General features: G+C 25.9%; 3 protein-coding genes across 5 annotated transcripts; 1 reads left to right on the forward strand and 2 right to left on the reverse strand.

Annotated features, from left to right (window-relative positions):
* Positions 1–1,745: 1,745 nt before the first annotated feature.
* On the reverse strand, positions 1,746–4,285 carry LOC132931975 (FAS-associated factor 2). 2 transcript variants are annotated; one of them, XM_060998121.1, is made up of 2 exons: positions 4,124–4,285; positions 1,746–4,030 (listed from the first exon to the last, which is right to left on the reverse strand). In XM_060998121.1, exon 2 carries the CDS (start codon positions 4,011–4,013, stop codon positions 2,691–2,693), a length of 1,323 nt encoding a protein of 440 aa, XP_060854104.1. In that variant the 5' UTR covers positions 4,014–4,030; positions 4,124–4,285; the 3' UTR covers positions 1,746–2,690. The 2 variants fall into 2 exon arrangements, with proteins under 2 accessions (XP_060854104.1, XP_060854103.1); XM_060998120.1 differs by having other exon boundaries at positions 1,746–4,014; positions 4,124–4,284.
* A 1,248-nt stretch (positions 4,286–5,533) lies between these two features.
* Positions 5,534–7,678, reverse strand: LOC132916966 (deubiquitinase MYSM1-like). The gene is made up of 6 exons (XM_060977483.1): positions 7,340–7,678; positions 7,194–7,257; positions 6,751–7,119; positions 6,510–6,666; positions 6,337–6,452; positions 5,534–6,195 (listed from the first exon to the last, which is right to left on the reverse strand). The coding sequence occupies exons 1-6, from the start codon at positions 7,426–7,428 to the stop codon at positions 6,100–6,102; spliced, it is 891 nt and encodes a 296-aa protein (XP_060833466.1). The 5' UTR covers positions 7,429–7,678; the 3' UTR covers positions 5,534–6,099.
* Positions 7,679–7,834: 156 nt separating this feature from the next.
* LOC132932423 (MATH and LRR domain-containing protein PFE0570w-like) lies at positions 7,835–19,904 on the forward strand. Of its 2 annotated transcripts, XM_060977364.1 has the most exons (10): positions 7,835–8,209; positions 9,576–9,689; positions 9,783–9,923; positions 10,563–10,600; positions 11,464–11,526; positions 11,604–11,696; positions 12,952–13,053; positions 13,555–13,599; positions 13,897–13,956; positions 14,051–19,904. In XM_060977364.1, exons 3-10 carry the CDS (start codon positions 9,784–9,786, stop codon positions 19,597–19,599), a joined length of 6,090 nt encoding a protein of 2,029 aa, XP_060833347.1. In that variant the 5' UTR covers positions 7,835–8,209; positions 9,576–9,689; position 9,783; the 3' UTR covers positions 19,600–19,904. The 2 variants fall into 2 exon arrangements, with proteins under 2 accessions (XP_060833347.1, XP_060854817.1); XM_060998834.1 differs by lacking the exon at positions 9,576–9,689.
* Positions 19,905–25,010: the final 5,106 nt, after the last annotated feature.

The raw sequence follows: 25,010 nt of genomic DNA on the forward strand, positions 1-25,010 counted from the left end.
TGTTTTATTTTTCTATTTAATGTTTATATGAAGAAAATTGAAAGATTTTGTTATGGAACAAATAATTATCCATAGGTATATAGTTACTTATTAACTTATAGAGTAAATATTTTTTTATTCTAATGATTGCCTAATTAAAATTTTTATGAAAAAATTGTCAATTACTCAACTACGTAAATTCTTAGTATGCTGATTGATTGATTTATTTGTAAAAGATACTATACAAAGTGATCCGTTTAACACCCGTCATACATAACTATCAAATTTTTATTATATTTTTAAGATCACTTTAAGTTGTTAAAAAAATTTTTTATTGACATGTATTTTTAGTTTTATATTCCAAGAGTAGAATATTTTTTAGATTTTTTCAATATATAAAAACTGTGTTTTGGACAAGAGTGCCCTCAGAAATCTTCTCCAGGGGGGGGGGGGGTAAGGTATATGTTTTAACATACTGTAATCATTTTCTTTATTCAGTGTAACTTATTACAAACTTTATAAAAAAAACTGATGGTATCATAATATGATTAACTGTATATTTTCATCAAAATATTATATGAGACATCAAGAGCATTGAAAAAAAATTCGACAATAAACATGTACCAGAGAATATAGACCATGATGCTGAACTAGTATTTATTATTATAGTATTCATTAATGCTACGAAACACAACAAACATTAAATTTACTAAATCAATGATTTCTTTAGTTGAAAAAATATAGCTTTTAAAAATATACCATAATATACAAACTGGTAAAAAAAAGTGGAACCCCCTTGATTTTAGACAAGTTAGTTAATAAGTTGTACCTTAAAAACATTTATAGTTTTGATGAGTGGACCAGAGTGATATAAAAGTGCCCTATAGAACTTATGTCCACTTCTGCAGTCATCAATCTTTAAATACTCATAAGTATTATAAGTTATAACTAGTAATTGCTTGCCCAAAATTTAATTTTGATAGATTGAAATACTCTAAATAATATTCTGCTTTGTTATTAAAAATGTATGTTTTTATTCAAAAAAGTTTTCTTAAATTATAACAATAAAAAATATAAAGTTTTCCAAAAATGTTTGTCCTAATGACTTAAAATTATTTGAAATTTATATTTTCAAAAACGTTAGGGTTTTCTGAAACAAAGAGTGTTAAATGGATTATCTCGTTTATGTATAACATCCATAAAACAAAAATACTAAATATCTTTTAGTAATGCAAGTATGTATATGTAAGAATTTTAGTAGACTAATTATTGATGATTACATGTTATTTATAGAATTATTTTGTTTGTCTATCTAACAGAATATAGAAGTAACTTAGGTATTGAACGGAGTATTGAATATGTTGGTGCACTTTGTGGAGTAACTAGGGAAATAATTGAGGGTTGTAAACTTGTAACTATAATAATGGATATGATAATGAATAATATAATTAACTTTTGATAGTTAATAAATGCAGTGTTGGGTAGTAACGTAACATGCGTTACTCATTACTGTAACATAGTTACAATTTTTAGTAACATTATGGTAACTTCGTTACTATTATTTTTGGGTAACAGCAAGAGTAACGACCTTAATTATTTAGAAGTAACTTACCAGAAGAACGCATTACATTATAAATATAATTATATTTTTATATTTTAATTTTTTTTTTTTGGGGGGGGGGGGGTATATATTGCGGTGTTACGAGGGCACTTTCGTTGCTCCTTATTGTAGCTGGAGACATTTGTACAACAAAAAAAAGCACGTATAACTGATCAAAATTTTGAAGATATATTTTTGTATAAAATAAATATAAAACATGATTGACTCTTTTTATGAAACTTAAATAACATAAGAGTAATGTCATTGTAACTAGTTACTTTTGTTCTTAAGTAACTTACAAGTAATCTAGTTACCTTTTTTATTTTGTAACTTGTAACGTAACTTAGTTACTTTTAAAAACCCAACACTGAATAAATGATAATAAATTTAAAAAAATAGGATCAATTTAAAATTATAGATATTTTGTATAAATTTAGAATACTTAAAACAAATGATTTCTACAGAAATCAAAAAAACTTTATTTTATAAATAATATGAAAGAATAATATAATTCAAAAGTCAACAATTGTTTTATTTAATATTTCTATTGTCCATGCTCATAACATTGTGTTAACTATATTGACACTATTTATACTTCAATAAAAATATTATATTTTATAAAATATCTTTGTAGATTTTTATTTTGATTAATTTTTATTACTTCAATTGAAATTAAATATTTAGTATTATAAATAGTATTTTAAACAAGAATATAGTAATATACAGTTGTATTTTTACTTAAATAAAAATTGAATCACAAAATCAAAACAAAACCATTTATTATAATTTATCACACATTAAAGAAAATATTAAAACAATGCAGTTTCTATGTGCAAAATATATTGACCATGCGATCAAATAGAAGTTAAAACAAAGTTTTTGAAGTAACGAGTAAAAGTAAAAAAAAATATATATGTAAATAATATAAATTATATTATAATAATTAACTGGTAATTGGCTCTACATCCTCAACTTTCAATTAAACATTTTTAAATTAAAAACACCATTATACATGTACCAATGTAATTTTCACATTATATTATTTATAATATTTATTCTTCACATTTATAGGTACTTTTTAATAAATTATTTAAATATATTATTTATTTATTCACGAATCTAAATCGTTTATAAAGAGAACTTCCCTTTTTTGTAAGCCTGCTTGTTTAAGTGTTTTATTTCGGTCTTCAACGTTCAAAACTCGTTTTGGAAAATTAGTGGCCACTTCAAAAGTATCTGGTGAACTTGGATGACAAAATACAAAATTTAAAACATCCGATACAGGAGACATCTCTGAAAATCGCCTTTCTATTCTTACACCACCAGGCATGATAAATACAATTGTCAATGATCCAGGTTCTTCTAAAGATGGCTCTTGTGGGATACTAGCCAACATTTCTACTTTCTGTTTTTTCAGTTCATCCTTATGTGCTTGTTCTATCTCTTCTAACTTTACTTGTAGTAAACGTTCTTCTTGTTCTTGATACTCTTTTTCTCTTTTAATCTGCTCTTTTTCTTCATCTGCACGCAATGATTCTAAATATGCTCGGTCTTGCTGTTCACGTAAGGATTGATTAAAACTACGTTCGATTCTTTCAGCACGAGCAGCTATGAGATATGCTTCATTAGCTTCAAACACTGACCGCAATCTTCTTATAAATTCTTCGGGTGACACAGGCCCTTCCATTCGCCCAACTAGGGTCATTCGACTTTCTCTGAGTACAACTACAGCCACATAAGGATACACGTTGGCCTGAAGTGCAGTGGCAACTCTATTACCTTCATTCAAATCTTGTTCACAAGCCCAAAATAATATGTTACTCTCATTAAGGAAAGAAATAACGTTGCTATTAGGCAATACAGATGAACAGAAATTAGAACAATCAGATTGATCATTTTGATGTAAATAAATAACAAGAAATCTCAATTCTTGTTTAGCATCATTTAATGCTTGTTTATATGATCCTCTATAATAAACCGGATGTTCACTTCCATACGCAGACTCATAGTTTTGAATAAATCTTCCAACATCAGCAACAGGGTCTGTAATTGGAGGACGAGGTTCTGGCCAGACTAAACTCCAAGTAAATCGTACCACGGATACAAATGTGTTGTAAAATGTTCTTAATATGTAATCTAACACAAATGATAAAAAATTTCCAGTTCCAGAGGCCTCTGGGTTAAATATTTGTTGTCTGGTCGGATCAACTAAAACTGTCGGAGCGGATGATGTTTCTGATGTACCAGCGAATACAGATGGGCGACCTTCTCTTAGGTTTAACTGATCTTGAACTGCAGATTCTATATCCCAATGATGTCTCTGTAGTACATCTCGACATGTAGGCAAACTCTCAATACCAGTAAGATCCTGAAATTGAAATAATTTGCCAATCTGTTCGGCACAGAGATCAGCAGTGAAGTCTTCTTGGTCCATTCTAAAATAGAATTTATCTTAAAAAATTGTTAAAATAATAATAGAGTAAAGATATAAAAGTTATCAAATAATAAATAATAATGGAAACATTATAAGATTGATCAACTTACCTCAGTAGTTCAATTTCATTGAATTACAAAATAACAAAATAAGTTTATGGTAAGAAAAAATATATATATATATATAAATGTAAGTTGTTACTCAATAGAAAATATTAAAAAATTGTCAGAGCAGTAAGTTGAAATTAGGGAATTATAGATTTATAGATAATACAAAAACATTTAGAAAGTTTTGATGAATAATACAAAATAATAATTACATTATTATGATAAGTAAAATCAACGTTGATAATTTTGTGAGTGTTACCAATTTATATATATTTTTGTAAAAAAAATCCCTTTTTAAGTCACAGATTGTGGTAAAAATAATAGTTTTTAAATTTTATTAACTTTTTTTTATAATTTACCAACTTATTGTAAAAAATCTATTTATTTATGAAATAATTATTTTTAAATCTAGTTTAAAGATTTCGTGGCTGTACCAACACCGCCATGATATTTTCAAAATCTTTAAATCTTCTCCAACATGGAGAATCCATATATACCTTGATTTTTGACACAACCACTTTTAGATTTCGACAAAAACGAGTAAAATATTGTATATTAATATATTAAATTGTGTTATATTATGTAAATGTGTCATCATTCTAATTGGAAATAGCTAATAAATTTAAAAAAAGTTTATTTAAGAGGACTATTATCTCAGTTTTTTATACATACAACTTGGTAAGTTGTCATTCAGCAAAATCCATTATAAGTTGTAACTAATTTTAAAGTAAATTTAGTTCAATTTACCTATTATCAAACTTAAAGGTAAGAATATAATCGTGGGCATCTCACTGACTTTTAATGATTTTATTGATATTATCATTTTAAAGTAAGTTGTTACTATGTAAAATATTATAACTTTAAACTGCTCATAACTCACTCTAAAGTTATATTAATAAAAACCTATAAGGTTCCCGTGATAATATTCTCACATTTAAATTTAATAATGGGTTTTCCGCCAAACATTAAGGTGCAGTAAAATAAGCTGACACTCGCCGCCAAATATTATTGTCAATTAATACAATAAAACACAATGATTTAATTTATAATTAACATTTTGCGTGACAAATTTTATTATACAGTCCACATTTTACCAAACAAGACTTAATTTTTTTATATAGTAATTGAGTATTTTACATTGTTAATTATTTTGTTGATTATTTAATAGTTTAATGTGTTATAACTTGAAATAATCTTAACTTCTCATTTACTAATAGACCACTCATAGCTAGATTTTCAAATGGTTAAAATATTGTTTTTTTAAACTATAACAGTAGACCATTAGATTAGGTAAGTAATAGGTTTTTTGTATAATAAATTAGTTTTATAATGCCATACACATTATTTTCTTTCATTTTCCAAGTGACTGTTATTAAATTAACTGGTAATAGTTTTTATTTAACACATAGAACATATAAAAAAAATAATCTTTATTCATGGAAACGCATTAATATTAATTATTATACATAATGTAATATTAAAAAAATTCAGTTTTTATTATTGTATCAAACATAAAAAAACTACACGTATTAACTAAAAATAGTAGTTTTTTTTAACTTAATAATACCCTAAATTCATATTTTATATCAATATACAATATTCAATAATAATCATCACATAAACATATGTTAATACAATCAGTTATCTTATAGCATACCAGTTTCTAAATATTTAGTTAAAAAATGGTATAACAATTATAAAAAAGTCAACGATTATAGCAATCAGATTAAATAAGTTATAACATAAGCAATTTACAATTCAAGTTTAGAATATGGGTCACTTTTTTTGATATTTATTCAATTTACAATAATAGTTTAGATATGTTTAATAATTAATAATTAATTAAAACTATATTTGCATTTGACTGCCCGTCATTTTTAAAAAAAAAGAATCAACACATAATAATAATAAATTAATAATTACCAAAATGTAACCCATTCACAGCCAAAATGCTTTTTTTTATAAAATCAGTATTTTAATTAACGTTTGTTGTTTTGTTTAGGAACGGAATAGTTATGCTCCCATTGTGATGAAGATTTATCGTGGCATATTGTGTAACCACCCATTGCCTTTATCTGAAACATAATACATTATTTATAAACAAACAATACAATTTTTTTTTTATAAAACAAAATTACAAGTACATAATCAATTTGTAAATTACTAAGTCATAAAAAAAGTTCACCTTTTTATAAAAATATATTAAGAATACTTACTTTTTTAAAAGACTTATTTTTCCCATGAAGTAAAGGTGGCTTTAAATTATATTGAGTTTTTAATATTCTGGCTTTAACTAATTCTTTTTTTACATTTTTATGATATTTACATTCATCTAAAAGCAAATTAATTTTTTAATCAAAATTATAATATTCCATGATCAATTACTTACCACATCCAAAATTAATGTATCCTCTATGCTCAAGATATGAATGGACCTGTCCAATTTCTTTTGCTGTACCACACTTTTTCATTTTTTGTTTAGCAAATGATTTTGATACATAACATGGCTTATTTGATTTCCATAATTCTAAAATAGTATTTCTTACCTATATAAAATTATATAAATACATTTTTAAAAAGGAAATATAACAATTTTACAATACAGAATGATTATTAGATTATTAGATTACCTTTAAATATTTTTTATCATCTTTTTTTCCAAATAAGTTAGGATGATAATATCTTTCATCTGCAGTTATAATATTACTATCTAGATGCCTTTCTTGGGTAGGTGCTGGTATTTGCTCAATATCTCTAGTGAAACCATGTGACACAACTGACTGCCAATCCTCAATATTATTATTGGTTTCACCATCCATAATATCGATTTCTGATTCAGAGCTGGAATCATTACGAACCCTAACTATTTCTTCACCATTTGGTAGTATAAATACATCATTCTCTTTATATTTATTGAGAATTTCACGATATTTAGATTCATCACAGACATCTTCAGACAGACGTTTTTTCAATTTTCTTGAATCATCCTTGCGTACACTCTACAACATAGAATTACAGACAATGTAGATCACGTTTAGTCTAATAATAATTACACCCACTTATGAACACTTACATGTTCAGAGTTCCAATCATCTGCCAATTGAATCAACCATTGAGGACTAATTGGGTTATATGACCTAGGGAAAACCATTATACAGTCTCATTAGTAATAACTTATAAGACTTTTTAGACGACCATAAGGTCGCAATTATTGCTTACGTCGAGTTGATCTTGTTCCACGGTTCATATAGAGATTCCAAATAATCGAAACTACATTCAGTGATCACGTCTATTATTTCGTCGTCCATCACACACAAATTCAGACTTCAGAAAAAAAAACCATGCAGTCCTTTTCATTGATTAATAATCAGACTAATTAGAGCACTTAGTCTCGGACGAATTGTATGGAAACTTCGGCAATTGATCAGTAACCACTTCGATCGCAAATTCGCGATGTCCAAGCAACGTGGACAACATATGTAGAGCGGTAAAAGGCGAAAGGGAATGCGTGACTCCGTGTACGGATATGATTAAATAGAGTGAAGACAAGACATGTGAATCTGGCAAAGTATATGAACCTAGTTACGAATACGTTTCGATAGTATCGCCGGTCCCGTCACTCACTTCATACTCGTTAATCTATCCTCGACAGCGCGACGTCTTCGTTTGAGATTACGCATGCGCATTGCAAATAAAATATAATAATTTTGAATAACCGCCATACTGATTTTAACGGAAAAAACACAATCAAAAACTAACAAAGCTTTTTCATATCGAATTCTCTGCGTATTGTGTAATAACGAATTATTCGTTATTCTGTTTCGGTTTGTCGTGACTGTCGTGTGCGATGTGCGTCGTAGTTCAATAACTCAATTTTTATGTTATGTCGTAGGTAGGTGTAAGTTGGTCAGTAAATTTAGTGTTTAAACTTATATGTTGTAACTATACTTGGAATATAATCCCCTAAACGTTTGGGATTTCCATTTTAAATCTTTTAAATTGAATTTAATACCTATAAAAGTTATTTTAGTTTCGATTACTACGTTTATGTGAGAATACTTTTGTCTTCTATTGGTTTTAAAAATTAAAGTGAGTACTTCTACTATTACTATATACTCTATGCTTTTCTGTATAATACAATTGAAAAAATTAATAAGTATTAATTGTAATTGTCTAGACAATTTTATTTTAACTGTAGACACTAGATACAGGAATATATATTTTTGTTGGAGGAAAGTCAAGTCTTCAATAATAAATTTAGGCATCTATTTAATATTTAAAGAAAAAAAGTAGTACAGAGTATTATATTATTATGCTTTATTATTGTTATTTTTTAGAATATTGTTGTAAATGTAGGTGATTATAATTAGAATAAAAGTCTAAAAAATAATTTGTCTTCAAATTGTTCTTTTATTAGTATGGTGATTTACTTACTATCTATATAAAATAGACACTGTGTACAATAAGTAAATTTTATTATATTTAAAAAAAGTATTGTATTATTTATTTTACAGTAAATAAGTCTGAAATTAATATTAAATTAAACTAATTTGTACATTAAAATCACTCTAAAACTTTAATTTGATGTCCTGAACTTAATAATTATTTAAACAAAAAGTATATCTATATATTTTTTTCCATTGAAAAAATAAATAGATCTATATATATATATATATATATAAATAATCTTAGTGTAAGCCTAATATTTCATTACTAGATTTCAAGATATTATGTTGTTAATCTACAAAATATTGGTTTCAAGATAATAATATGTGGCTTATCTATAAATTGACATTGCCTCAAATATTGCTATTTTTATTTAATTTTACTGAGGAAATTTCCTTAGAACCTTTCTAATGTAAGGTATCAACTGATAATATATAAATGGTTTGTTTCATACATTAAATTTATTGGAGAAATTATTAACTTATAAAAATAATGCTAAATTTTGTTACAAAGAATATTATATGTATTTGCCTATGATATTAAATGTTCTGGATTTTTTTCTTATGGTTTCCCATTACCAAGTTATTGTTGATAACCTAACTGGTTATAATAAATATTAAAAAAATATCTTATAACCAAATTTATATTTAGACCATTTTGGTATTTTTTAATCATTATTAATTAACCAAAATTCACAATATTATATACTTGGTTTTAACATTTGTTATCACGTTTGAAACTCATTGTATTATAATAGTTAAATAAGAATTCTTTGCATCTTCATATCTATACTTAATTAAAAGACACTGTTAAATACAAATATCTTAAAAAAATTGCATATATTTTAAATTATAATACAGTAAAACCTCAATAAAACGGAAACCCTGTTAACACTGAAAAATTGCATGGTCCCAAGCGATTCCGTCTTATCGAGGCTTTACTGTACACTAAATTCAATGTCCACTGTGGATTGTTAATTAATGATGGTCCTTTATAAATTTCTTTATAGGTAGTGATAAATAATATCCTGAATAATTAAGATAACACCTTTATTGGGTATAAAAATAAGAATAACTCAAGGTGAAGTAAATGAAGCATATTTACAAAATAGATTGATAGATAGGTAGATACATACAATTTGATTAGTTAATATATTAATAATATATAAATAGCATATAGTCATATAATTATTTATAAAGTTATAAATTTCTTTCAGAATGGATTCAAATAACGTCAGTTTAATCACAAATGAATATGATGATGGTGTTGTATGTTTTGGTCCAGTGACTGAAAGTCAACTAAATAGATATAACAGATTACCACGCCGTACTGTTTTACCTTCAGATTTTGAATTGAGGTAAGAAATATGTTTAACTAGCACAATTATAGTTTTAATGTATTTGAAGTTAGAATTCATTAAAATCACAAATAATTAAAAATTCATAAAAACTTTTCATCTTGAAAATGTAGTATAAGATTCATCAGAAATAGTTCATACCATAATCATAAAATCTTAAAAATATATAAATACAATTATTTTGTATAGACATTTTAAGTTCATCAATATACTATAAGTTTAAAACTACAATAAATGATTTTAATGGCCATGTATATCAAAAAAAAATTTCATTAAATATATTTTGTGATCTAAACTAATATACAGTTCTGTTTTTCTAATACCTAAAGTCAATTCACATTTAGAAGCGACCCAGGCGGCAACTAGTTTACGAAACACGCCCATGCGCAAAAGATGGCTGCCTGAGTCGCTTTTTAACATGAATTGACTTAATATCACTAAATTTGAATTTAACACACTATAATGAACCACTCAACACCTAGTATACAGTAGAGCGGTATTCACTTATATGCCTTTATACATATATATTAATACATTTTAAGACTAAATAATTAATTAAATTGAATTATGATGTACCTACCTCATAAATAAAAGTTAAAAATAAATCATTTATCATTGCATTTTATGTGTTACTTTTAGCCAATCCCTTTTTGAGCAAGACGAAGATGAAAAAAATGGTAAGTATAAACTATAAATTAATTATGTTACCTATACTATTTTCCATTTATTATTACTTGCCTAAATTTTGATGGAGTTTTGTCTACCATGTATTAAGATTAAAAAATAGGATCATAGGTAATAGATATATAAAGATTATTCAGAAATGTGTTAAATTTGTCAATAATAAAGATATAAATTGGGTAGTATAACGCATATGACAAGATAGCTGATTGTTGTATTATCATTAAATAATAAGAAATGTTACATTTAGTAAAAATGAGCAAAGTAAATTACTTTTTACATTTAAGTTATACTAATTAAAAATAGTATGTTAGTCTTAAAATATTTTCTGATCAATAACTTTACACTAGGTAATTTTATTAAAATTCAAAGTTATGTTTTATCTATTGGAGATAATAATAATTAGAAAATAAAAAATGTTCAACACTACGTTATACTCTTAATATTTGATTTTAAATAATAGGTATACTCCATTTTATGAGAAAAAGAACTTGATATGTCATCGGATGCTACACATCTCCTAGCACTTGCACTTGTTTGGGTACGAGAAGTGGGGGGAAATTTGGATTTTGTGCCTATTGCAACATCAGTTATAGGCGTGAAATGAGTTCATTCTGTCATAAAACAGAGTATAATTTCATCAATCAAATAAACCTTGTTGTATTTTCAAGTTCAATAGAAATATAATTATTTTATATACTCAATAATTTATAGTAAAATTTAATTTCTATTGTTATTAATTGTTTTTTAATTAAAGCAATGATTTTTGTGTGTTACTTTGTTAAAAATCTTATATATGCATATATATTTTTTCTGGAAACTAAATTTAATTGTATTAATCATCTGTTATTTTTCTTAGATAAATCTACTGTTTTGGATGTGTCTAATAAAAACACAACAACATGTGAAGAAGATAATTCAAGTAAACATTTTTTTATTTAAATAATAATTTAGTTTAAATATATCGAATAATTAATGTACATTTATTTTTACTTTTAGTTAATATATCCCAATCAACAAATAATTTTGATAAAGATAAAGAAGAAATTGGTAAAATAGAATTAAAACAAAGCATTTCTGAAGATACTAATTGTAAGTATTTTTTATTTTTAATTCTGATACAACAAATTAATTGATTTAACAATTATGTAGTGTTTTTATTTTTTCTGTTATTTCCTTTTGAGGCAGTAAAAATAGTTTTATTTTTAACTTTGATCATGATTTCTTGTAATCAGTGGCGTATTTAAGGTTTTTCCGCCTATAGGCACTTTCCAATTTGCCGTCTCCCCCCTCCATCATTCCTAAAATTATTTATAAAACATATTTAAATATACAATTTATTATATTAAAAAATATACATTATTAATGAACATTAAATTACAAATATTAAAACTTTAAATTTTTTCTTCTACTTTTTTCCTCGGCAAATTTGTATAAATATAGTAGGTACATGTAGATAGATGTTTAATTTTGTGCGAACAAAAAATTAGTTATAAGTTTGATTTCATCAAATGAAAAATACTTATTGTAATTTTGTAAAAAAATATCGTTAAAATTTGCCGCTCTAGGCCCGGGCCTATAGGGCCTGTGCCTAAATACGCCCCTGCTTGTAATAAATTGTATCTAGTTGGTACTAAATTATGGTTTGAAAATGTAATGTAATATTTATCATAACTCATAAGTATTTGATATAAGGACTTACAACTAATATAAAAAATATACAAACAATTATTTTTTAGACATTTAAAAAAATTAAAGAACAAAATTATATATATTAAAAGAATAACAATGTAATTAAATGAATCAAAGACATTATTTGTGGGGACTAAACATTTACTTATATTATATAATAAATTATGAATTTTACTATATGCAATGACATTTTTAAGTAATTTTAAAATATTATATATTTTTACATTTTTAGGGTATTTACTAAACATTTTAATAGTTTTTATGATATGGTATAAATATTTATTATAATAATTAAATACCAACAATATAATAAATGTAAAATTTTCTAAAAAAATTATATCAACCTTCCATAATATTATTTATTTTAAATGACCTTAATAGCTATGTATATTTAAAAAAGACATAAATATCATGAAATATAGTTTATGAAATAAATCATTCCTCCTCAGATTCGTTTTTTTTTTTATAAAAAATGATATATTATTATACCCATAATTGACACGTAGTGTACAGCAGGGTTACCTTTTTTTAAAATAAAGTTAAGAATCAAAAACACCTAGTTTTAAAAAAAAAAACCAAATGCTTGTTATAAATTATTATCTTATTATAATGTTATAATCTATAATAATTATCTATTTCAAATTTTCTTTTACAGTAAGATTTTCTTCGCCATGTTCTTCAAAATGTATACCAAATGCAAAATTGATTGATACAGAAGTTATTAATAGATACATTAGAATGGGATCAATATCATCAAGTAATATATATACATACATATTTTATTTTTTATACTTATACTAAATCATTTTACGACAATACAGATTGACTGTTCTAATAGTTGTAGGTATCCTTTATGTTGTAATTATAACTTTAAAGTGCTATTTAATTTATATGTGTAGCTGAAAGTTATTTGTTATCTAAATAAAAACTTGGGTATTTTTTTGGATAGATAATATATTATTTTTTCTTTTTCCCATCATCCCTGGTATAATTTATCTTATAACATAGATTTTATATATTAATTATTATAATATGCATTGGAAAGTATTTTTATTAAAACATGAAAAATAAAATAATCGCCATTTTCTTATATTTGATGTAATTCATGAACATAACAAACAAAAGCATTAATCAGAAATTACAAAAAAAAAAACCATGCCGAAGCATTTCAATCCTATCTTAAGTTATTGTTTATTACCAATTCTAAAATTTAAAAATAATTTTGATGTACCTTATAATTTTTGATTTTTGATTTTAGATGAATCTTCTTTATCGGATGATCAAAATAAGTCTTCATTTGAAGGTATATATTTATAGTATATTTCCTTGATATAAGTAATTGGTTCTAAAATCTTTAATATATTAATACATTTCAGATTAGTAAACACTAACAATATTTAAATATTTTATTTATTCATATTGTTTACTTAACTGTTCCCTACTAAATAAATATAATGTAATGATGTGCAATCGTTACAATAACATGGAAATTATCCATTTTTCAGTGCATACAATTAAGCTTAATGTTCAATATTCAATAAAATTATAGTTATAACTGATACAACTAATAATAAATTAATAATTGTAATTTATTTTTTAGATGAAACCGTTAGCTTTACGGATCCCCAAGAAATAGAGTCAATGCAAAACAATTATGACTGTACGTATTTCAAATAATTAATACATATTATTTATTTTTCATTTAATCAATTATTAGTGAAATTATTAATTTTTATTTGTATTTGTATTTTTAGATGATGAAACTAATTCATCCGAACACTTATCTGTTTCGAGTATAATTGAACAAAGCACTAGTGTCTGCCAGCAAAATGTGTTAGATGATTCTAGTAATGTGTGTACTTTAATACATTGTAGTCAAAAAGACGATACTGATTTAAGTATTTATAGTGACTTAGAACTTGGTGATGTTAGTGAAGATTCAATTGTTACTGATGAATATAGTATTACACCTGGAAAACAGAGATTATTTGATTTGCGTGTCACTAAACAATCGTTACGTGCTAAGACTCTTGTTGCGTCTGCTCCGTTTATGGATAGGATCGAAGAAACTACAACTCCTGTATTACCAAAAGTCATTAATTCTCCTTTCATTTTAAATGACATCAGTAATAAACATTCAGAAACAAAAGGAAGATTTAATGAATCATCAATTACTGAAATATGTCATGGAACATCTACTGAGATTTTGAATCAGACTTCTAATGAAAATTTGTTTGAAATTAATAAATTGATTGATGAAAATAATGGAGAATCGTTAATATCAAATGATTTGAAGGATACTGTCTCTATGAATAAAAGTGCAGAGATGGTGTTCGATCAAATAACAAACAGAAGTATAGATTCGAACCAATCTTTAAATGAAACAGTTCATATCCAAAGTGGTTTAAATGATACTGAACAAAAATTTGATAACGAAAAGTCAGTATATATAATGTCAAATATAGCTATACCAATATCAAGTGTAAATGATCATAATGATTCAAATAACTCAATTTCTACAGAAGTTGATATTAATTCAATTAATACCAGTGTAGTAGATAAAATATTTGATGGAACAATATATGCAAATAAACTTTCAACAAACAACCAAAGTATGGATTTGAATAAAACTGATCATACTGGAAGTATTTTAAATGTCACTGAGCATAAATTAGATGATGAAAAGTCAATGAATACTGTAACCGATCTGACTAATCCAACATCTGATGAAAATAATTATAATGATCAAGAATATTCAGTGCCTATGGAAGTTGATATTAAATCATCTAATACTAGTGTCGCAGATACAACAATTGATGAAACTATAAACACTAGCAAAATTGCCTCAAACAACCAAAGTATAAATTTAAATTATTCTTTAAATAACTCTGAGCAAAAATTTGATAATGAAAAGTCAATATGTATTATGTCCAATGTAGCTATTGCCCAGGCTACTCCAACATCAGGTGTAAATGATAGTTTTGATGGAGTAAAATCTATTAATACCAGTGTTGAGGATAAAGTATTTGATGAAACAATATATGCAAATAAACTTTCAACAAACAACCAAAGTATGGATTTGAATAGATCCTTAAATAAAACTGATTATACTGAAAATACTTTAAATGTCTCTGAGCATAAATTAGATGATGAAAAGTCAATGAATACTGTAACCGATCTGACTAATCCAACATCTGATGAAAATAATTATAATGATCAAGAATATTCAGTGCCTATGGAAGTTGATATTAAATCATCTAATACTAGTGTCGCAGATACAACAATTGATGAAACTATATACACTAGCAAAATTGCCTCAAACAACCAAAGTATAAATTTAAATTATTCTTTAAATAACTCTGAGCAAAAATTTGATAATGAAAAGTCAATATGTATTATGTCCAATGTAGCTATTACCCAGGCTATTCCAACATCAGGTGTAAATGATAGTTTTGATGGAGTAAAATCTATTAATACCAGTGTTGAGGATAAAGTATTTGATGAAACAATATATGCAAATAAACTTTCAACAAACAACCAAAGTATAGATTTGAATAGATCCTTAAATAAAACTGATTATACTGAAAATAATTTAAATGTCTCTGAGCATAAATTAGATGATGAAAAGTCAATGAATACTGTAACCGATCTGACTAATCCAATATCTGATGAAAATAATTATAATGATCAAGAATATTCAGTGCCTATGGAAGTTGATATTAAATCATCTAATACTAGTGTCGCAGATACAACAATTGATGAAACTATATACACTAGCAAAATTGCCTCAAACAACCAAAGTATAAATTTAAATTATTCTTTAAATAACTCTGAGCAAAAATTTGATAATGAAAAGTCAATATGTATTATGTCCAATGTAACTATTGCCCAAGCTACTCCAACAACAGGTGTAAATGATAGTTTTGATGGAGTAAAATCTATTAATACCAGTGTTGAGGATAAAGTATTTGATGAAACAATGTACACAAATAGACTCCAACCAAACAACGAAAGTATGATTTTGAATAAATCCTTAAATGTCACTGAGCATAAATTTGATGAAAAGTCAATGAATACTGTGACCGATTTGGCTAATCCAACATCTGATGCAAACAATTATAATGATGAAGAATATTCAGTGCCCACAGAAGTTGATATTAAATCATCTAATACTAGTGTCGCAGATACAACAATTGATGAAACTATATACACTAGCAAAATTGCCTCAAACAATCAAAGTATAAATTTAAATTATTCTTTAAATAACTCTGAGCAAAAATTTGATAATGAAAAGTCAATATGTATCATGTCCAATGTAACTATTGCCCAAGCTACTCCAACAACAGGTGTAAATGATAGTTTTGATGGAGTAAAATCTATTAATACCAGTATTGAGGATAAAGTATTTGATGAAACAATGTACACAAATAGACTCCAACCAAACAACGAAAGTATGATTTTGAATAAATCCTTAAATGTCACTGAGCATAAATTTGATGAAAAGTCAATGAATACTGTGACCGATTTGGCTAATCCAACATCTGATGCAAACAATTATAATGATGAAGAATATTCAGTGTCCATGGATGTTAATATTAAATCATCTAACACTAGTGTTGTGGATGAAACAATGTACACTAATAAACATCAAATAAACAACTCAAGTATGAATTTTAAGGAGTCCTTCAATGACACTGAACACAGATTTATAAATATTATCCAAAACACCAGTATTCCAGCAATACATTTAGAAGATAAATTGCATTTAAGTAAGCTGGATAAGAGTATCTTAAAAAACACTATTATTTCTGATAGTTCATTGTTAGAAAATAATGAAGTTAATATAACTTGCAATACAACATTAGAAGACCCGTCATGTATGATGAGACAATATTTAGATTTTGAACAAACTGTAAATGAAATATGTGAAGATATTACATCAGCAAAATGCCCAAATAGATTATTGAATAAGCCAAAAGCTAGTTATGACGATGAAACGCTTGAACGTTTAATTGAACAAACACTTTCTTCTGATAAATTAAATTCAACAAATGTCTCAAATTATGACGGATCAAATTTGTCGGTTATTATTGAAAATACAACTTTAGAAATGTCTAGTAATAACATAGAGCAAAATGAAGATATTTTAAATTCTAATAATGATGTACCTATTACTTTGGAATCTGAAAGTATTGTAAATGAAATTAAAGATAATGAATTGTTGAATACATCAACTGTTGCTTCAAAATCTGAAGTGGATATAGTGAATGAAACAAATATTCAAATTAAAACAAAAGCAAATGCAAGTATTTCAATGAACTGTACTATTGTAAACTCAGGATTAGTTGAAAATGTAAATAAAATAAAAAATAATGAAAATTCATTGATTAGTGATGAGTTATCTGAAATGAAATTTGATGCATTTAACAAAATGGATAATCAGATTACTAATATCACTACAAAACAATTACTTGTTCCGGAAAATATCAATGAAAAAATGCATTCTAACCAAATTAATTCAACTGACTTTGCTGCTTTTAAACTTATTCCAGAAACAGAAAAAAATGATAAAAACTTTATTGATCAAGATGACAAAGATGATATACTCAATAATGATAATCAACAACAAGATTTATTGGATATCACTAAAAGCATTAATAACAGCTTAGAAGAATTTGCAAATCTAGAACAAATGTTTAATTTTGGTGACAATCAAAAAGAAAAACAAGTGGAATATAAGACTCCCAAAACACAAAAACTATTGGATTTTAGTATTATTCAACAAACACCTACTTTTGACAACCAAGAAAAAAAACAGAAGCTTTTAAATTTCAGTATTGTTGATCAAACTCCATTAAAAAGTGCCCAACAAACATACCCAAATGAAAATGTTATCAATAATGACAGCTTAATAAACTTTAGTTCAGTTGATCAAATATGGAATTCAGAAATAATTTCTAAAGATGAAATTAGTTATAAAGATTTTCAAAACTCTTCATCAAATAATCTATCAACAATTTCATCTCCTGATGTAGAATTATTAACTGATGAGTCAATTAAAATGAACACATCACATTTCAGTAACTCATCTTTTAATCAAACAATAACCGATTCAAATGTAAATCTGTCTATTAATTCTTGTGCCAGTATTAAGACTCAAAATAACATAACAAAATTAAACAATGTAGAACCATTGGTATCGGTCGACAAACAGATTGTAGTTGACAAGCTTTCTAATTCTTTAAATCAAACAAGTAAACAAAATGAGTCAAATCAAAAACATGATGAACACTGTATGGCAGAAGAATCTACTAAAGGAGTTAAATTGTTATCAAATACTAATTTCAATAAAATAAATGATTCTGCCCAGGTTACTGGGAATTCAAACCAAGAACTGTGTATTAACTCAAATAAACCTGCCATTGTAGATTTCAGCATTATTGATCCAGGTCAATTGAAAAATGTTGATATAAAAAACAATACTGATGTAATGTCTGTAGATTCTGATAGAAATCTTTCTAATCTAATTGAGATGTCTCTTGTATCAATACCTGTTACTAAATCTGATGAACAATCAGTTATTTTATTGGAAAATCCAGTAGTAGCTATAGGCTCTGATAATAGATCTAAAAAATCAATAGATAGTAGTTCAGATGAAATTAATAGTACAGCTGTACAATTTGAAGAATCTACACTTTTGCACAATAATACTGAATTATTAACTGATATACAGATGAGTGATGAATCGCTTCTTACAGAAACGCCAGAAAAAAGTTCAATTATTGATTCTTTTCATAGTATTGAATTAGATCATGTACAGGAAGATAATAAGAGGAAAATTGATAGTACTCAAGAATACGACATCAGTGAAAAGAAAATGAAAGTAGAAACTGAGACCTTGAAAACACCAATGTCGATGCTCTATAAAATTAAAAACATGTTCAGAAGCAGTGAAAAACAGCCATCTTGTGTAAATAATACAAAAGAAAACAATATCAAAACAGGCAAATGCTATCAACAATTAAACTTTGGAAAATTTGAAGAAAATAATGATAATTTTACTAAACCTACACCTTTGAAAAAGTCAGAAGTTCTAATAAAAAGTAAAATACCATGCAAAGTCACTGACAAATCATCAAAAAATGATGAATTTAATAATTCATCTATATCGTCTCTTAATGATAGTATTAAACAAAAAAAAACCATACCTAAGTTCTCAGGAGTTCCTGTATTATCTGACGTATCTAATTCAACTAATAGAAAATGTATAGAAAGTCGTATACCTTCCAAATTTCAAAAATAATGTCCATCGCAAAATATATTTATAATTTTTAGTTTAGTTATCTGTTAGGAAAATAAGAAGAATATTTTGGCAAAAAAAAAAATGTTTTGAGCATACATATTACTAAATTAAAGTGTTATATAAAAGGATTAAAAATTTTATAATTTTTTATATTTATTATTTTTATAAGTATCTTGATATTAGTTTAATAAAATATTAATTCATGATGTGTGTTTTACTTTTTATAAATGTTTACAAAACCTAAATTTATTATAAGAAAAAATTATAATATAATATTATTAATATACTCAAAATTTATTTATTTATTTTTCTGATTTATGTTTATTCATTCATAATTACATAATATATAGAGCTGCCTTCCCTTCCTTCTCCCTCCCTTGAATCTGTTGCTGGTTATTTAACATCGTGTTATGACCCTTCAACCGAACCAAAAAAAAAAAGTCAGAACGCTAAGTAAAAATGAAGTAATAGTGGTGAATTGGAGGTAGATAATGTCAACAGTATCAATAATGATGAAGTAAGTTATAAATGGTTCTTTATAAGAGCGATGATATTTTTTACGAAGTTCACGTTAATATCTGGTTATTTATATGTGTAAAAAAAATAGATTACGTCTTATTATATTTTTTTAAGTTAGCCTGTAATGTAGACAGTAGTATACTATTACTTTATTTTCATTATCGGCTAATTTCGATATAATTATGTTGAAAATAAACATAAAGATAACTACATTACTATCGTAATGCGTTGTATATATATTATATATATACAAGGTGATTCTTTTATCATAAAACACTCATTATTTCAAAAAGTATTCATGTTTTTGAAAACATTTTTTTAAATAGTTTCAAGTTGTTGAAAAAACAACTTTTTTAAGTTTTTTACTTTTTTGAATGACTACATAGTTTTAATTTCATATTCCAAAGCAGAATAATTTCTTGAATATTTTGATACATAAAATTCGAATTTAGGGCGAGTAGTTTTTGAGTTATACTTATTTAAAGTTTAGACAAGCGGAGTAGTGGACAAACATTTTGCGGGGTAACCCCGTACCACCACACTACTCCGCGAATCTAAACTTAAAATACTTATAAATATACCCTAAATTCGATTTTTATGTATCAAAATACTCAAGAAATTATTCTGCTTTAGAATATGAAATTAAATCTATGTTGTCATTCAAAAAAGTAAAAAACTTAAAAAATATTTAAAAATATAATTTTTTAATAAAAACGTTGTTTTTTTAACAACTTGAAACTATGTAAAAAAATATTTTCAAAAACATGAATACTTTTTGAAATAATGAGTGTTTTATGGTAAAAGAATCGCCCTGTATATATAAATATAATAAAGGTATAGGTAAATAATATATATTACCTTACGGCTATACCGGCTAGTCCAGCTATACCTATCTTTATAGAATATACTTATAAATTATAATATATATTTAACAAACTTGAAGATTCCTTGAAAAAAATTCGTTAAAGAAATAATAAAAAATTATTTTTATTTTTTAATGTACGAAATGTATGCAAAATGCAAATAATATATTTATATGTATGAGTTATATTTATATTATATGTAAATTATATTTTTTTTTCTTTGTTGTCGAATTATTTTCTGATAACCTGATGAACACATTTTGTACTATTCAGAATAATCAGACTAGAAACAGTCAAAAAATTATCCAATTATTTTAGCAACGAAATTTTATCCGTGATATTAAATTTTTTTTTTCTTTTTGACATACTGGCTATAACTTAATATAAAACTTGCAATGCAAACCAATTAACGAACAGTGATAATTAACTGGTAAGTGGTGACAACTTATTTTATTATTGAAATCATTTAATCATCTCTTACGTTCATATTATACCTATTACCTATTGATACCCTAATAATTAATATCTATCACCAATCGGCAATCAACATTCACAACAAAATCAAATCAAATAGATTTTATTTTCTTTATATCAAAATTAAATCTGGGGTCTTTTCAATTTTTTTAAAGGGACTCAGGTTAACATTAAATGATAAATAACGGGTAAAACGTACATAAGATTAAACGCATTTGCGGCATCTAGACCGTCTCTGATAATATATACCGATTTGACCAACATACCTGTATACCTATCTGCAGATATAGGTACTTATTTAAATTTAATTTTATCAGTGCGCCACAATATTCCGTCGATTTGTTTTTTGATTAATATTAAGTTCTGTTATTTATTATTTAATTATTCAATAAAATACTTGATATCCTTCAAGGGTAATGTACTATATGTAGTACAGATTATCTTAATATAATGACTTGAACACTTAATAGTTAATAATGCCAGTGGCACCCACAAGTAAAGTTATAATATTAGAGGGCCCTTAAATTTATTTTTTGATACTTGATTCAAATAATTTTTTTTAAATGCTACAGTTTATAAGCTATAACGCATAAAAGCTTCTCAATTTCTCATGTTTTCCTTAAATAAATTTAAAAATGCAAATCCATAGTCAAATTTTTTTATGTAGACCCCGAGACCCACGTGGGAAACTAGTGTGATTGCACTACTTTAGTAGTCTCTGTTGTACTTTCTTTCGGACCGTCCAGCAATCCTCTGCAAGGACCACGCGGGTAAACTCGTAAACTCATTGTCATGTTAACCAAAATAATGATAAATCGGTTAATAAATATTCATTTCGTTTCTATACTTAATTATTGTTGATTCAACGACATTTTTGAACAAAGATAATTTTTAATACGACTTTCAATAATTTATTTTATAAACCACTATATGATGCCTTTCTAACAAAGTTGTGTAAAAATTAAAATCAGCTTGTAGTCTTGATACATAAAGTGAAATTAATATTTCAATCATTTTTTTACTTCCCTAATGTTTTCTATTTATTAGTAACATATAGAAATCCAACAATCCCGAACACATTATACCTATAATACCTACAATCTACATTATGCATATAAAGTGAATAGCTACTGCAAACGTCAAAAATGATATTGTTTACGTTTTATTAAATAATATGTAGATGTGTTAAAAATAGTATCGTTTTATAATTAATTTCAAATTTTACACACAATTAATCGGTAGTGCACAGACTTATACTGTCACTTTTATATTTCTGTTCTCGAGCCGTTCGCCAAGTATATAAAATTGTCTCCGAATTGAAGCCGTTGAGCTCATACCATAATCACGGTAACAATATTAGTGCTGCAGAACGGAGCATTTTTTCGGTACAAGTTATAATGTATTATAGTTCCCCGTCAGAAAGGTAAAGCAGGAATTCTGCCCAGCGATTTTATGTCCGTAAACTTATTACCGTATATTGTTTGGAGGTTATTTAACAAAAATATATATAATAAAAATATGGTCTTAAAACATACTCAAAAAACTATAAATTAATTAAATGTATTATAAAATGTTTTTATGAGAAAAATGAACATAAAGTAATATGTGTTATACTATATTATGATACTATTTTCGTATTTCTTTATACTGGCCATTTTTTGTCAAAAATAATAAAGTTGCTATCGTCAAGGAAAATATTAGCTTTATTGTTTATTTCATGAATACGAACATTTATAAATTATGTCCCGTTACCAATTCAGAAGTTCGAATATTTTTTAATCGTCATCTTAGTTTATTTTCATTTTTTTATTTTTCTATCTTGTACTTATCTAAAATTATTCTGTTTTTTGGTCACAATGAACAAAATTAACTTTGCAAGTTAACCTAACATCTCATCGGAGTCTATAACCTGCAGCTGTCAGAAATAAATAATTTTAAATACTTACGCCGCAACGCCATTTCCATGCCGAATATATTATCTATTACGGAAAATTCTAGCAGATTGTTGAAGGACGTGATCGTTACAATAATTGTTCTATCGAATGAGTCGGATCAGCCGAAAACAATCATGAACGGCATGAACCTAATCAAATGTAAGTCTATGCCCAACATTTTTACGTCATTAGAGTCTGACCAGTTATCAGAACTAAAAGAAATGAAATGCGTACGTCGCACTGCATTTTCTATGCCAAATGTATATACAATAGTAGCCAATGGCCAAGAAAAGCAGTGATTTAACTGGTGCGCTGCAGGAGCTGACACCAGCACCGGCACCACCCACAAATAAGAAGGATACGACACGCCGTAAACAAAAATCTTTATGGTGTAGAACCAAAAAATTTATGAGACGAATGCTATGCTGTGTTGCGCATAGTTGAAGCAGTTTTAGTCGCTGTTGTAAACGTATAAATATTATCTATATATAATAATAATATGTTTATGTTTGTTTATATTCATGTTTGTTTATGTTTATGTTTGTTTGTTTATATTTGTTTATGTTTATATTTATAATGTTTATGATTACCTATCTTGAATAAATGTTTTTGTTAACTTATTTCATATTGGTTTTTACTTTATATTTTATTAAAAAATTACAAAATGATATTGTAAAATTAATTTATATAATATAAAAATTATGATTGTATTTTTGGATTGTAAAAAAAACGCATAGAAAATCTTGTGTGGAATAACTGTCAATTTGTTTGACCAAAGAACAAAAAATGTATTCACAACATATATCGAACAATATTTATTTATTTTGTAGGGGCTCATATATATCCTAAGTGTCAGGAATTAATTAATAAAATAAAACAGCAATAAGTGACAATCAATTAATAATAATATATTGAATATTGATATGTCAGATATGTGACCAATAAACAAACAAAATAAATATTAAATCACAATACTTCACAATTAATAATAAAAATATAACAATTTGAAAGTGATGAAAGACACAAAAAAAAAACACACATCATTGTAAAATCAATACATTATCACTCCGTTCAGAATCTAAAATATAACAATTATAACAATTTAGATCTATTTCACTAATTGAGTAACGACGCGAACCAATGTCATCGCATCGCACCTGTGCGTAAAACCGAACTAATAAAATAATAATAATAATAATAAAATACAGTATTGGAGCCACACAAACATTGCACAGAGTACGCTTTAACAAGTTGACAATATTTTACAAAATATTTAATATTACTATATTATATAATATAATACTACTTAGTACTTTGTATTCTACGCGTGGGTGCCACCGACAAGGCGACACCTGAACCAATAAATGTTTAGAATTAGAAATAACATAGAATATACAAACCATTTTACGCTATTTTAGTCCATTACATACACTGATTATAAATTCTACACAAATATAATAATGCTAATATCTGATGTACAAATGTTAAAAATTATTAATATATATAAGTTATAATCTAGATAATATATTTATATATTAGTTTGGTTGATTTACCACGGGGCACGGAAGACTTAATAATAATACGTAAATATAAATACAGTAGAACTCCGATTATCCGGACT

The sequence above is a fragment of the Rhopalosiphum padi genome, chromosome 1, assembly GCF_020882245.1.
Source record: "Rhopalosiphum padi isolate XX-2018 chromosome 1, ASM2088224v1, whole genome shotgun sequence".
NCBI lineage: Eukaryota > Metazoa > Arthropoda > Insecta > Hemiptera > Aphididae > Rhopalosiphum > Rhopalosiphum padi.